General features: G+C 44.3%; 1 protein-coding gene across 2 annotated transcripts in view; it reads left to right on the plus strand.

Annotated features, from left to right (window-relative positions):
* Window positions 1-15,212, plus strand: part of Znf462 (zinc finger protein 462) — a 141,093-nt gene that overhangs the window by 91,297 nt on the left and 34,584 nt on the right. For both annotated transcript variants that reach the window (XM_055605319.1, XM_055605320.1), the window contains exons 8-9: window positions 12,437-12,704; window positions 14,082-14,218. In XM_055605319.1, coding sequence (XP_055461294.1) covers window positions 12,437-12,704; window positions 14,082-14,218 — 405 coding nt within the window. The remainder of the gene's footprint in view (window positions 1-12,436; window positions 12,705-14,081; window positions 14,219-15,212) is intronic.

The following is a 15,212-nucleotide window of genomic DNA, read 5'->3' on the forward strand; positions in this document are numbered from 1 at the left end:
TGTGTGTGTGTGTGTGTGTGTGTGTGTGTGTGTGTGTGTGTGTGTGTGTGTGTTTCTTCTAGACGGGGTTTCTCTGTTTAACAGTCTTGGCTATCCTGGAACTCGTAGAGCAGGCTGGCCTCCAACTCACAAAGATCTGCCTACCTCTGCCTTCTGAGTGCTGGGACTGCCACCAAGCCCAGCTTTGCTGGACTACTCATTTTCAGTGCAAAGTTTGTATGCTGTGGGCTTCAACTGATGTGGAACTGAAGAGTCTTGGAGGCATTCCCTATGTAACAGCCACCAACCTTCACACACTGTTGTCACATCAGGTTGGCCTCTATCATCTCCCATGGACAAATGGGAAACCAAGAAATCTGCTTGGTTGAGAGTTTCCCCGGGGCTACAAGAGACTTAGAAGCACACTCTAAGGAGGGAAGATTGTGTAATTGTTATTCTCCCCTCAGCTTTATCATCTCTAAAAAGGAAAGCAACAGTTCTATAAGGACATAGTGGAGATAAGCAGGAGACTATCAGACATACCAGACAGAGCCAGTACTAGGTGAATCTCTGTCTCACTGTCTGAGCCCTCCAGGTTCAGGGAGGCTTACATTACACACCCGTAGGCAGCTTACTGAGCAGTGCTCCTCTGGGTGAGTTTGAAGTGGGTGGTGGAACTCTCCTGGGGGAAGAACCTACTGCTTTAGTGGTGATTAAAAATACAGCTTAACCCAAAGCGAGGATTTTCTTCCACTTTGTGAGAATAACTGGAAATAAAGGAATAAAGGGGGAAGAAACCCACTGGATTTGTTGGCTCAGATCCAGCTTGGGGACAGTTTTGGAATAGCTTTGTGCTTTGAAGTGTGGCTGCTCATTCCTGTTCTCGATCAGACATAGCCCTTCTCACCTGATTTTCATACCATCCCTTAGAGCACTACGTGTATCTAAATATATGTGCTTAGACCAGATGTGCTTTCTTCCTGATGAATCTTTTAAGCGATCTCCACAATGGTTTCCTGTCTGGCTCACAGGGCTTGGCTTGTAGCCAGCCTTACACACACTGTGACCAGCTCCTTGAAGTCAGTGGGCATCTCCCTTCAAGGCAGGTCTTGAGGCAGCATTATGTTTTCACTCAGTGGGCATCTCCCCTCAAGACAGGTCTTAAGGGAGCACCATGGTTTCACCCATGGCCTGTGAGCTCTAAATACCTTCTGAGGTTGCTCCGGAGCATGCTGTGGAGGCGGCCAAGCCATTTCTAGAAAGAAGCCTTTGTGCTCCGTGCTTTCTGTCAGATAGTTCAGTGTGGTAAAGACATCTATAGGATCTAAACCAACAGCAGGAAGCATTACTTCCTCATCACACAATTCAAAAGAGTCACAGGTGAATTACGCATTTGGTATTGAAAGAACCGCTCAATTAACAGTGGCAGATGCCACCCAGAGTTTCCTTAAAAAGAGAAAGAGAAAAAAAAAAAAAAACTACTTAGGAAACGGCCCCTTGCATTCATTTCCTTCCCTGAAAATTCTTAGCCTGTTTCAAGGAAGATTGTAAAGAATAGTTTTGAGTTATGAATAGCATCTGGTGAGGAATGTATCTTAATTACTGTGGCAGGGGAAAGAAAAAGACACTTCTTTAAAACTGGGCCACACTTGGAGCCCCAGGTTAGGTGGCTGTTTCTCCATTGGCTGTCTGCCTAACATGAAGCCACCACAGCTTTTCTGAGCTGCCATCAGCCCTCACATAAGATGAACAGCCTGTATACTATCTAGAGTGAAAGCACATTTGTGATGGTAGAAAATGTTATGCAGAGGAAAATGCCTGAAGGTAACCCAGGGATACTTTGTTATGGGCTGCAAAGTGCCCTTTTGCATGGATCTCGGGGTAGACTGTCTTAAAGTTGTGGTATGTTCCATGGGTGTGACTTGTCTACAGCTGAGCATCTTGCAAACATCTGTGGCTGCCAATGGCTGCATAAAGAGAAGACGAGAATGCTGCACATGGCATCATCTCAAGTGGCTTCCAGATGTTCCAACACTCTATTTCACAGTGGTGTCTCACAGCTGATTGCGAGGTATAGCCAAAAATGAGTGCCTTTGACTTCTTAGAATGGCTGTGGCTTCTGAATTCCTTTCCATTCAAGTGCCAGTGTCTAGAAACCATTGTCCTTGTAATTAAGATCTAAGCTCATTTCAGTGAAAGTAGGTCAGTGTTTCAGTGGGGAGGCTCTATTAAACTGACATCCAAAACGAGAACGGCATTTGGGCCAATTGGATTTTGCTTTAAAATCTCAGTTTTGCAGAGCCATGTTTTCAGTCTGAACTCTGGGTGTTTACGGCAGGTTTATTAGACTCTTGTTCTAGGAGAAGCCCTGGGTAAAGGGCCAAGGAAGGTCAACTTAGAAAATGGAAGCTGCAGCTAGAGTGAGGCCTGGGTGCTGAGCGTACTTTGAAAGTATGCTGGGCTAAATATGTCAATGTCCATATGGCATCGTGAGTACTAGTAGAAGAGACCCAGAGGGGAATGTAGTAAGTGTGTATCCAGAAGAATGTCCCTAGTGACAGCAAATCTGAATTGAGTTCCGTTTGACTGAGTATTTCAGGCTGAAACTCCTAAGAAGCGCTGTGGTTGGTGTTAAACACAGTATGGGAACCCTGTGGATCTGGGGTGAGGAAGTTTCCTCCTAAGGGGTGGATGTTATGATCACACTGTGTCTTATAATAGAAAGGACTACGAGGGCAATGGGGGCTGGGTCTGTTAGGAGTGCTTGAAGTGAGCACGCTTGAGAGCGTTAACAGGAGCAGGGACAGTGGGCTCATGAGTGGAACACACAGAACCTTCCAAACGGCTCGCTTATATGCAGACTTAGAAAGAGAAAAAGGAATCACTCAAGGTTTATGTGACCTCAATGACTTGGTGATTTGATTGCTGGTGCCATTGGGTTGATCAAGTGAAAGGGAAAGTAAGGAGTCTTCTTTACTTATCTCAGGCTGGCCTAGATTTCCCCACATACTGAAAGTGAGACAGGCTGGACCTCACACAGAGCTAGGTCTCTGAGAAACCCTTTCAAAAAGCAAAACTGTTATGGTAAATACATCTCAAAAAGAGAAAATGACCATGTTTTGGCGGCTTCTTTAGTTTTGAAGACCAGGGTATTTTATATTGTTAGTAATTTCCCACTCATCTACTCCCTGATCATATTTCAAGGTTTTGTTTTTAGTCATCAGAATGACAGGAAGTTTTCAGAGTCTGTTTCCGTAAAGTCTGGCCTCAGACTTATTTTCAGTATTAGGTGTTTGTTTTTCCATTTGTTTCCATGACAACCAAGCCTAGAAATTCCTATATATAGTCACCCAGCATCCATTGTTCCTCTGGCCATTGTATCATAATCTTATGCGCCCAGGCCAGAACTCCACTGATGATAGAAGACAACGAGGTGCCGGAGTTTTTGGCCTGGAGATTCTCAAGACATAATCAACAGGAGGAAATAAAATACTGTAACCATCGCTAGATATTTATGCTCTCCCACAGACACTATCCAAAATTGAGATGGCATATGTTTGAAAACCTCATTTCTTACACTTTTTTTTTTTTTTTTTTGCAATGGTCCATGGAAGTAACTGGAAAGTTATTCTGACCACCTGTGCTTTTTATTGTAATTTTGCATTCTAGTTTTCTTGCACACACAACAAATATCTTGAGAAAGAGAGAAGAATTGAGATACAAAGGAGCTTAGAAAGAGCTCAAGAAATCTTCTTAAATAATTAGATTTATTGAAGTGCATGAATCCTCTTGACAGCTCTAAGCTGACACTCAGCATCCTAGGCAGTGTTCTGTTGCTGGGAAGAGACACCCTGAGCATGTAGAAGACACCCTGATAACAGTGTAGAAGAAAGCGTGATAGCACAGACAGGCACGGTGCAGCAGAGGCACCTGAGTATTCTGTATGCAGATTCATGAGCAGCAGGAAAGAGAGAGACACTGGGCCTGGCTTGAGCAGTTGAAACCTGAAAGCCCACCCCATGACACACTTCCTCTAATTAGGCCATACCTCCTAATCCCTGTCAAGTAGTACCACTTCTTAATGGTCAAGCATTCTAAGATGAGCCTATGGAGGCCATTCCTATTCAAACCATCACACTATGTAACGTGTTTATGTGTGTGTGTGTGTGTGTGTGTGTGTGTGTGTGTGTATATATATATATATATATATATATATACACATATATGTATACACACATGTATATACAGACACATATATACACACACACACTTATAGATATTATTTTTCTTCATAAATTCAGTCTAGCAAACATCTTCTCAAGAAACCTTTCAGCTGTGGCATAGATCACACTGTAAATTAATATAAAAAATACCTATTTTTTTTTTCAATTTTTATTTTATTTTTATTAATTACAGTTTATTCACTTTGCATCCCAGCTGTAGCCCCCTCCCCTCTCCTCTCCCAGTCCCACCCTACCTCCCTCTTCTTCTCCTATGCTCCTTCCCCACTCCAATGATAGGGTTGGTCCTCCTCCCCTTTCACTGACCCTAGTCTATCAGGTCTCATTAGGACTGAATTCATTGTCTTCCTCTGTGGCCTAGTAAGGCTGCTCCCCCCTCAGATGGAGGTGAACAAAGAGCCAGCCCATGAGTTCATGTCAGAGACAATCCTGTTCCTATTACTAGGGTACCCTCTTGGACACTGAGCTGCCATGGGCTATACCTGTGCAGGGGTTCTAGGTTATCTCCATGCATGGTCCTTATTTGGAGTGTCTCACAAAAGACCCCCGTGCCCAGATTTTTTGGTTTTGTTGCTCTCCTTGTGGAGCTCTAGGTCTTTCTATCTCCCCCTTCTTTCATAAGATTCCCTGCACTCTGCCCAAAGTTTGGCTTTGAGTCTCAGAATCTGCTTTGATACCCTGCTGGTTAGAGTCTTTCAGAGGCCCTCTGTGATAGGCTCCTGTCCTGTTCCCTGCTTTCTCCCTCTTCTGATATCCATCCTGTTTGCTTTTTGAATGAAGATTGAACATTTTATCCAGGGTCCTCTTTCTTGATTAGCTTCCTTAGGTGTACAGATTTTGAAAATGGCCATCTTACCAAAAGCAATCTACAGATTCAATGCAATTCCCACCAAGTTGCCAGCACAATTCTTTACAGACCTGGAAAGAAAAATTCTCAACTTCCTATGGAATAACAAGAAACCTAGAATTGCTAAAACAATCTTCTACAATAAAAGATCTTCTGGAGGTATCTCCATCCCTGTTCTCAAGCTGTACTATTGAGCAACAGTAATAAAAACTGTATGGTACTTGCATAGAAACAGAATGGTGGATCAATGGAATCAAATAGAAGACCCAGAAATAAACCACACACTTATAGGCACCTGATTTTTGGCAAAGAGGCCAAAACCTATGTTTCTTAATAGCCACAGTTGTTCACAAAATCAGCCCAGCAAATATTTTCTTAAATACCATAATTATGTAGACCCAACAGATGATCTTGTCCAAATACACTGAAACATTATTATAGAAACAACAGAGCTGGGCAGTAATGCCACACTCCTTCAATCCCAGCACTTGGGAGGTGGAGGCAGGCATTTATTTCTCTGTGAGTTCAAGGCTATCCTGATCTACAGAGTCAGTTCCAGGACAGTAGAGGCTACACAGAGAAATCCTATCTTAAAAACAGAACAAAACAACATGACACAAAACTTATTCCCTTTTACGTAATGTTAAATATTAAGCATCATATTAACTCTATTACATGTTGTTGTGCAGTAGCTCTCTAAGCCTTTGTGTTTTGTGTGACTGCTGCCCAGTTTTTATGTCAACTTGACACATGCTTGGGTTATCTGAGAGGAGGACACCTCAGTTCAGAAAAGGCCTGCATAATGTGTTGTGGTAGCAGATTTTTTTCGGTCTGTACCCTTGGCCTGGCCCAGTGTGCTGCTGCTTAAGAGAGCTTACTGTAACATGTGGACAGAATTGTAGATATGTATGTGTTGACAGAGTGTAGAGTTAAACCAAAAATTCATTTGGACTGGAGAAAAAGTTTTCACAAAGGAAGTGACTTCAATATAGTTTGTAAGGCTGGGTGGGAATTGCAGAAGAACAGCAAGTAACTGGCCTGACCAAAGACCAGCATTAATGACATGTGACATGTTCAGAGAACCAGAAAACAGCTGGAAGTGAGGCTGGAGCCAGGAGTTGGACCAGACTGAATAACTTTGAGCACACGAGATAGGTCCTTGCACCACAATCATCAAGTAGTTACATGCTGCTCAGACTAGATCTTGAAGGAAGTAAGAGCAGGTAGTATCTGTGGACCATGAAGACCCAAGAGATCAATGGGTGTGAAGGCATATGGGATGGAGAGGAAGAGCAGTGATGATGGTGGGTCATGAGATTTTTGTCTAGCACATGGTTACACCACTAATGTGAATGAAGGCAAGAGCCAGCCACTAACATTCAAAATGCAAGAAGAATAATTTGAGATCGCTGGTTTCTAGCATATTGAGTGGTTTTGAGGCATCCCTAGAATCCTTTCCCCAGCTACACATGAAGGTCTGGTGTCATCATCCCAAAGGGGCATTGTGTTTTCCAGGGCAACAGAGTTCTCTGTTCACTCCAGATTCTTAGAAAATTGTTGACATACACGTAAATACTTAGGCTGCTTTTGTCTTTTGTCAACGTTGAAAATGGTTGCATCATAGATACTGTATACCGTGTGTGCCAGAAGCACCCTGTTGTCAACCGCAGTGTGTCTTTAGCTGCTCTCCTCCCATGGTTAGTGAGCCTTTCCCAAATCCCATCATTTCTGGGGTAGAAGTAGTGAAACCAGCTCTTGCTTAGCTCAATTTTACCCTTGTATCCCTCACCCCCTTTTGGATATCTATACTTATGTTTAAATTAACCAACCTTTAGCTGATGAATCATGTGCTTCTCAACAGAAAATTATAGTCCATGTATTATTAGTAAACCTTTTCAGTGTTTTGGAATGAGGCCCTGTGATGTGATCTGGGCTGGCCTGGAACTCAGCATGTAGAAAAGGTTGGTCATAGACTTGTAGTGATCTTCAGGCTTCTGCCTCCTTGTAATGATGGGATTACAAGGGTACCTCAGCATGTTTGGCTGTTTGGAAGTTCTTATACTATTGTTGGACTTTGAGGTTTTAAAGTTTTGTTTTCACAACTTACATACCACCTTCTTTCTGCTGCTTGTGCTTTTCTGTGTGGATCCACTCACCTTGTTCTCATCTTCATTACAGAATCCATGTTTTTAATATTTAATTTTATTTGTGAGTGTCTGTATGTGACTCAGTGTCCACAGAGGTTAGAAGAGGGAAGCAGATCCCTGGAGCTTGAGTTATAGGAGGATGTGAGCTAACCAGTGTTGGTTCTGGGAAGCGCACCCGGATTCTCTGCAAGAATAGCAAGGGCTCTTGACTGCTGAGCCATCTCTCCAGCCCATTGTTTTTATTTCTAATCCCTCTCTCTCTTTCTCCCTCCCTCCCTCTCTCTCTCTCTCTCTCTCTCTCTCTCTCTCTCTCTCTCTCTGTATATGTGGTTATGTGCAATTGAGTGCAGGTACCTAAGGAGGCCAGAAAAGTGTCAGATTTTCTGGAGCTAGAGGCTCAGGAATTTGTGAGCCACCAGATGTGGGTACTCTGCTGTAGCAATCTATGTTCTTTACCACTAAGCTTTCTCTCAAACCCATCACCTCTTTTTTTTTTTTTTTTCATTGTAAGAATGTAGTTGTTTGAGGGAAGGGGCTACAGCGGGGATACAAAGTGAATAAGCTGTAATTAATATAAAAAATAAAAATTTAATTAAAAAATAAGAATGTAGTTGTTTAAAGTTCTCTTTACTTATCTCCAAATGCATAATGTAAACTAGATCTGGAATGCGTGAAACACGTAGCATCTGCAGGTCTTATCTTGATCTCATTAATTAGCACAGTAATTAATACCAGGCATATTTATTAATGGATACTTGGGATTCTCTTGACAGCCCCGCTCCATCTCCCTCACTCTTAAAATCAGTCACTAAGTGATGCTGATTGTCCCTCCTCCTCTCTCCCTTATTTCAGTTGTCTCTGTAAAATGTCCGGTTGTTTGCATTGTTTCAAAATCAATCACTTATATGTCTTTCTGAGACAATGAGCTACTTGAAGACAGGGATCAAGTCTTACAGTCCCGGAACAGGTCTCCTGTTTACTCGGATGCTCACTAAATATTTGCTAATGAATAATCCTTTGCTTTCTGTCCACCTCAGAAATGGGCTTACCTGAAATTCTTTTGTCTTTGTTTTTCCCAGTATTTAGTTCCCACTAACCATCAAGCCTGTCTTCCAACTCTGTATAAAAACCCAGCTCACTGAATGTGGCTGCTGGCTACTCAAGTCTGTCTCTCACAGCTTCTTTGTGGAGTTGCAGAAAATTGCGACCTGACCTCCACTGGCACTGTTCTGTACCACTCATAGCAGCAGGAGGGCTAAGCCCTCCTCGCCCTACTGATTCTTCCTCTTCCCCAGTCTCCCAGCAGAGATGCTATCTGGAACTGTCCATTTGTTCTCTTTGCCTCTTTTTATTACTTTAGTCAGTGCAATGAGTTCTGGAGATATGAAGCGGTTCTGTGTTTCCCTACCAGTCCACTACAGGCTCCTCCCCTAACAGATGTGAGCTGCTGGAAGACAGCCTATTTCACTTCATTGGCCTTGAGTCCCCAGAGCCAGCCACATAGCCTGGCCCCAAGACAGTGCTAACAAATGTGTGCTCAGCACTGTGGACCCATCAAAAGGCTCCTTCTTCCAGGTACATTGTCCTTGCGAAGTTTACCTTTCTGCCTTTGCCTCGTGAAGTCAAATTTCCTGTGCTTATTTCTGCAATGGTTAATGTTTGGAGCTTTAAGAAAAGTGAAAAGCCAGAAGATTGACACTTGGCTTTAGCTAGTATTCCAGGGAATCTAGAATTAGCGAGCAATCTCCAAGTAGTCTTCTAAAGAACTCAGTAAACCAGGAAGGGCTGGAAAGGAACTGTAGAGTTCAATCTTTTCCTGCACTGAAATCTCCATCTGTTGGAGCTTCACCTTCCCAGTGCTAGCCTCCATTTGCATATGTGCCATACCAGCCCCCTCTCAGCAGGAGCACTTTTAGAGTGTTGTGAAAACACTGTATCCTGCATCTCATTATTGTTTTAAGACACTACTTAGTCTACTCACTATGTAGACCAGGCTAGCCTTGAACTCATAGAGGTCTGCCAGTCACTGCAATTCTCAGGGCTGCAGTTCATGAGCAAACTGGACTCTTCTATTGCTTAGGAAACTAAGCTTTAGAAGACCAGTGGAGTCATCAGTTGAGTATTAGAGAACAGAAATCAGAGCGCTACGTTGTTTACAAACGTGGGGCTGGGTGCTGGCACCTGGGAGAAAGCCAAGCTCTGAAAGGTCCCACAGAGTGGGATGCCTCCCTTGGAACTGTTACAGATGGGCCATAGCTGCTGGGATTTGCTTTTGTGTGTATGTGTGTGTGAGTTTGCTTGACCTAGTTTTAACCAGGAGGGGAGAAAAGGTATTGAGAGCATGGGTAGTGGCAGCTGTTTCTTTTGCATCATGGGAGTCTAGTTTCTTGAAGTGTTCTGCTGAGATTCCTTGCATTTTCCCTTTGATTTTCATATAACATATAAGTTTATATGTTAGAATCGGGGTTGGATTTTTTTGTTTGCTGCTTCTGTTTTGTGTTTTTATGATGGATGGGATAATGTGCAATAGAGTCTAGAAACCCAACAACAAATTGTGTTCAACAAAAGAAGACTCCCTTCTACAGAGGACTGCCTAAGCATGTATGTAAGTCTGGTTGGATGAGTGGCAGTTGACGAAAGGTGTTAGTCTGGCTTAATACCCGTCTCAGAGCCATTTTATTGCCTTATAGCTTTGCTGGGAAGGGATTTAAGCTGTCAGGTACCCAGTGTCTGAGCTGTGTTCCCCATGAATACTAACCTGTGAGTCTCCCTGGATGTGTGCAGCTTCTTGAGCAAGCTATGAACCACTCAGTAAGAAATAGACCTTTCCTTAGGGCATCTGTTTTGTTCTCTTGGTGGATTAGAGGTTGGGAAGACAGATATCCTTCAGCAAGACTTGGCTTTATCCTGTTGCTTTCAGAAAAGCTGTGCAACTGAGCTGAGTGCAGAAGAGGGCCATCTCTATCAAGGACAGGAATAGTTGGGCATGGTGACCCCTGCCTTTAATCCTAGCACTCAGGAGGCAGAGGCAGCTGGGAGGCAGAGTAGGCAGATCTCTGTGAGTTCAAGGCCAGCCTGGTTTACAAGGGGAGTCCAGGTCAGCCAAGGCTACAGAAAAACCCTGTCTCAGAAAACAACAACAAACAAACAAATAAAAGAAGACAGCAGTTCTGGATACACTGGCTCTCGTTGTGCTCAGCCCACACTGGAACTCAGTTCAAAGGAGAGTTGGAGTGCTTGCTTCACTGTGTGAGGTGTAACTGGGCCTTGGAGCTTAACGGCTTGTGAAGGAAAGAATGAGACTTTGACAATCGAATTGTCGAGTTTCTGGGTGTGGTCCTCAGCAGAAGGTAGAGGAGTAAAGGAGTGGAGAGACAATGCACAGGCGTGTCTTTCTTTTCTTCCCTTGTCTCTTGCACACTTGGTGAGGAAGCCCCTGGAGGCTTGTATAGATTGCTCCGCTTTTCTTTTTGTTTTAGTTTTGTGCCTGGCAGGTTTGTTTACGGAAGGGTTTCTCTCTATCTTGAGGAATACGTATTGGGGGACAGACAAGGCAACAAGGAGCTAAAGACATCTTGGTATCCTGGTGGTAAGGATGGTCTCGGGGAGTGAGACACTTTGCAGTCAGGGTGGCTTGCACCTTGCAGCTGCCTGTACGCCTTTTCCTTGCCAAGAGGCCAATGGGATGATGGTTGATCTTGGCTTATCAAGTATTAGCTTTACAAGATTAGCCCGTGCCCTGCCTAGGGGAACCATGCTTTGGAAAATGAAGTGCCTGTCAGTTAACGAAAAGGGTTATACAATGTCTGTACCCTCCTTGCTTATGGAGAAAAAGAGAGAGCTCTGTGTTTTCATCTTAAGGAGAATGACCCTGAAATTTTTCAGGGTCATTCTCACAGGCTTCCTCCTAGCCTTCACAGGCGGCTGCAGGTTACATGGGACAGTGCTGCTGAATTCAGACCACCAAATCTCAAGGAGCATGCTAGGAAAAGGTGCTTCCCCTCCTCTGCCCCACCCCACCCCAGATCCCATTTCACCAGGACTTGCCATTAAAGCTCCTGGGGTTATGTTTCCTGCTGTCCATTTCCATCATTTCCCCTCAGAACTGCAAACTTAAAAATATCTTCCAGAGAAACTTGTTTGGAATTTCATTTTAATGGGATTTGTGAATAAATCTCCATCTTAATGCTAAGCTTTAAACGGCTCTTCCAGGAGAACACTATCGGATTTTTATATTTTAAAATTTAAATCTCTTGACTCTAAAGGCATAAAACATTTTTGTATTTGTGGGAGTACCATGTGCCTGAGCACTCATGTTAAAGTCTGATTTTCCTTTCTAAAATAATGTGGCTGGTGTGAAGAATTCTGGGCTGCAAAGGGAGACTGTTGCATCATCTAGTCTCTTCCTATCTAGGTGTCAGTATGCACGGTGCTGGTTCCTTTATCCCACCTATGGGGTTGGGTGTTCTGTGGTAGCCTACCGTCAGACGCCAGCTTCCTGAAAACATCAGTTTACTTTCTTCCTTCACTTTGAAATTTTTAACCTCAGATTTTTATTTTAAATACCCCAAGCCCTCAATTCTAAAAAGTATGTCTCTTCACTGTGCGCATGCTCCTCATCTCTGGGCTGAACAGTGTAATGAAGATGAGGAAAGTAATTCCTCCTTAAAAGCTGCTTAGAATTGACCAGGTGACGCTGGCCAGAAGAGACAAACCTTCAGCTGGAAGGTAGCAGTCCCTGGGGAGGGGGATTCTGTGCAGAGCAGGTGCCACGATTACCTTAAAGTCTTAAGTCTGCCCACCACCCAACAGCCAACCCTAGACATATGAGGGGTGAGTTGGTGAACTTGATACGGGTGATAGTTTTACGGTGTGAGAGCTGTGCACATGTAGGATGGTGGTCGGCATCTCTTGTCTTCCTTGGTTGCTGCCTGCCTTGATTTTTGAGATGGGGTTTGGCTAGTCTAGCTGGACAGTAGCTTTAGGTACCCTCCTACCTCAATTGCCCAGTGCTAAGATTTCAGGCCTGCTTTGCCACGCGCAGGTGCTGGGATGGAACTAATCCTGTATTGCATCCCCCCAGCCCCTGTAGGCTCTTCTTGTTCTGTTTTGCTGATTATGTCTTAATAGAAGTAGCAGAGGAGACCCTGAGGTGAAGGGCTCCCAGGCAAACACCCCTTCTGTGTCCTCTGGTCCAGGTCACTGTCCCTGTCTCTCCACAGACTCCTCTTACTCGGAGCCCCCCGATGTTCAGCAGCAGCTGAATCACTACCAGTCGGCTGCCCTGGCAAGAAACAACAGCCGAGTTAGCCCTGTGCCTGCTTCCGGGACTGCCGCTGGCACTGAACAGAAGGCCGAAGCTGTTCTTCACTGCGAATTCTGTGAATTCTCCTCTGGCTACATCCAGAGCATCAGGCGCCATTACCGGGACAAGCATGGTGGGAAGAAGCTTTTTAAATGCAAAGACTGCTCCTTCTACACCGGCTTTAAGTAAGTAGTGTGAAGAAAGGTTGTGAAAAACTGAAGTGGCTGCTCCTGCTCCTGCTCCAACTCCACCATAGTCTTGCCTGCCTGCAGCTCAGGAAAGGCTCTGCCAGTGTGTGCTTTGAAGGTTGGGTTCAGTCTTCACAGAAGGAGGCTAGTTTCACTCAGAAAGGCTGGTTGGGAGCTGTGGAAGCAGGCGAAGAGTTACATGGGAACAAATCATCTTAAAAGTCAGAGCACATGGGCTTCTAAACAGTGTGGGATTGTATCCAAGAACTGCCCTGGTCCAGTGCATGGCACAGGCATGTTTTTATTTCAGAGAACACCCCCTGTGTGTGTGTCTGTGTGTTAAACTCTAGATCTTATCTTTTCTTTTTTCCTTTAAATGCAAATGTAAATTTATGAAAGAAAAGTGAGAAAGGAGGAAGGTTGCCAAAGGGAAGCCTTTATAAAAAGAAACTTTTACCATTTATCTGTGTGTGTGTGTGTGTGTACATATCCATACCCACGTGGGGGTTACAGGAGGATATAGGAGGTCCCACATTTGTGGGAGTCTGTTTTCTCCTTCCTTCCTGAGGGTCCTGTAGGTTGAACTCAGATCATTAGACTTGACAGCAAGTGCCTTTACCCACTGAGCAATCCTACCTCCCCATTGTGTGTTTTCTGTGAGACGTGTGAGGCTTTGTCAAGTTTAAAGATGTGAGATAGGCAGGGGAAGAGGCAGTAGGACCTCTGTCTCCACTTTCAAGCAGGTGCACTTGAAATACCCAGTGTGAGACAAAGGTGGTCCTTGGGGGGATATGGGTTTTGTGTTATCTAGTAGGTGATTTCTGTGTGTCTGTGCGTGTGTGTGTGTGTGTGACAGCATTTGTTAGTGCATGCATGCTTGTGTGTATGTGAGAACGAGAGAGAGAACGTCTACGTGTGAGCATCCACGTCTGTGCATGTGTGGTGCCAGGCACTCCATCTAGGGTCTCACTGCATTATGCAGGCTGGCCTTGAACTCACTCTTTAGCCCGCACTAGCCTCAAACCTATGATCCTCCAACCTCAGCCTTCAGAGTGGCCAATGTTTACAGACATGCTCCTGCAGACCTGGCTTAATAGGCAATTTCTAACTTTCAAGAATGAAATATTTAGGGCAGTTATTTCTTTTTTATACAAAACCTTGGTTCCAGCCAAGTGGCAAAGGTTCTGAGTAGTTTCCTCTGTGTCTCTGTGTTCATAATGGATTAACTGGCCAAGAAGCATATGGTCAGCAAACATGACCAACCAGTTTCACTTAGGCTTCTCAAGCAGGAGAGCCATGTAGACACCTGTGAGAGATGTGCAGCAGGAGACATAATCAGGGACTTTCTGTCATGGTGTCTGTCTCTTCTCTTAGATCCGCTTTTACTATGCACGTGGAAGCTGGGCATTCGGCGGTCCCGGAAGAAGGCCCCAAAGATCTCCGCTGTCCTCTCTGCCTCTATCACACCAAATACAAACGCAACATGATCGACCACATAGTGCTGCATCGAGGTAACCTTCAGATTGACTTGTTTCTCCTGGGTCCTGGTGGGAGGGCGTGCCACAGCTGGGCCATTTTGAGGATGCTCCCTGTGTGCCACAGCATACAGAGACAATGGAGAAGACACCTTCCTTGCAGTAGAATTCCATCCTGGAGGTAGGCCAAGAGTGGGTGGAATTTCAGGAACTCTTCCATCAGGGTTCTGGGAGTCAGGAATTTCCCATTTTGAATCCCTTGCTACCATTGCTATGTAGAGAGGGAGTCTGGGGAAATGCTGAAATGGGGCTTTCCAAAGCACAAAGTGGAAATTGCTTTGAAATGGACAAGGAGAAAGAATTGCAAAGCACAAAAGTCGTTTTCTGGCCAAAATACCCGTTGATTAGACAGTGGATTGTTCTGGATCCTGCTTTGTTTAGCTTCTCTGTAAGGTCATTCCTGTGAGACAGTAGCAGGTGGGGTTCCATCATGGATGCACAATGGTAGGTCCTTGAATGTTCGTCCCCCACTGATCAGCAGGGATCTTTGTGAGAGCACTTGGGTTTCACTTTTATTGTTTTGTATTGTGTCTTTGAGACAGAATCTTTCAATGTAGCCCAAGTTGGCTTCAAACTCAGAATCTACCTCCCTCAGAAACTTTTTGGAGTTGCTGAGATTATAGACAGACATTGCCTGGCCCATTTGGGCTTATTATTATTGTTGTTGTTGTTATTATTATTTGACTTTAGTCTTGTCCAATTAAAGCATCATTAGCCATTGTATTTGTAGGAAACATGTTGATAACCCATTTTGGACAATGGAGAAAGGTTCCTGGAATACCCATTGCAAGTCTTGTTTGTCTTGTAGTTTGCTGATCTTTGCATCTCTTCCCATCCTTTCCTCCCACCCTTCCTTTTGTCCTCTTCTTTCTCATCCTCTTTTGCCTCTAACCTTGGAAAGCTTTCCAGTATTTTCCACTCGTGCCCAAAACAGCATGTGTCATCTTCTTTCCTGCTGAGGTGTCTGTCC

Source organism: Psammomys obesus, unplaced genomic scaffold (assembly GCF_907164565.1).
Source record: "Psammomys obesus unplaced genomic scaffold, mPsaObe1.curated_primary_1811, whole genome shotgun sequence".
NCBI lineage: Eukaryota > Metazoa > Chordata > Mammalia > Rodentia > Muridae > Psammomys > Psammomys obesus.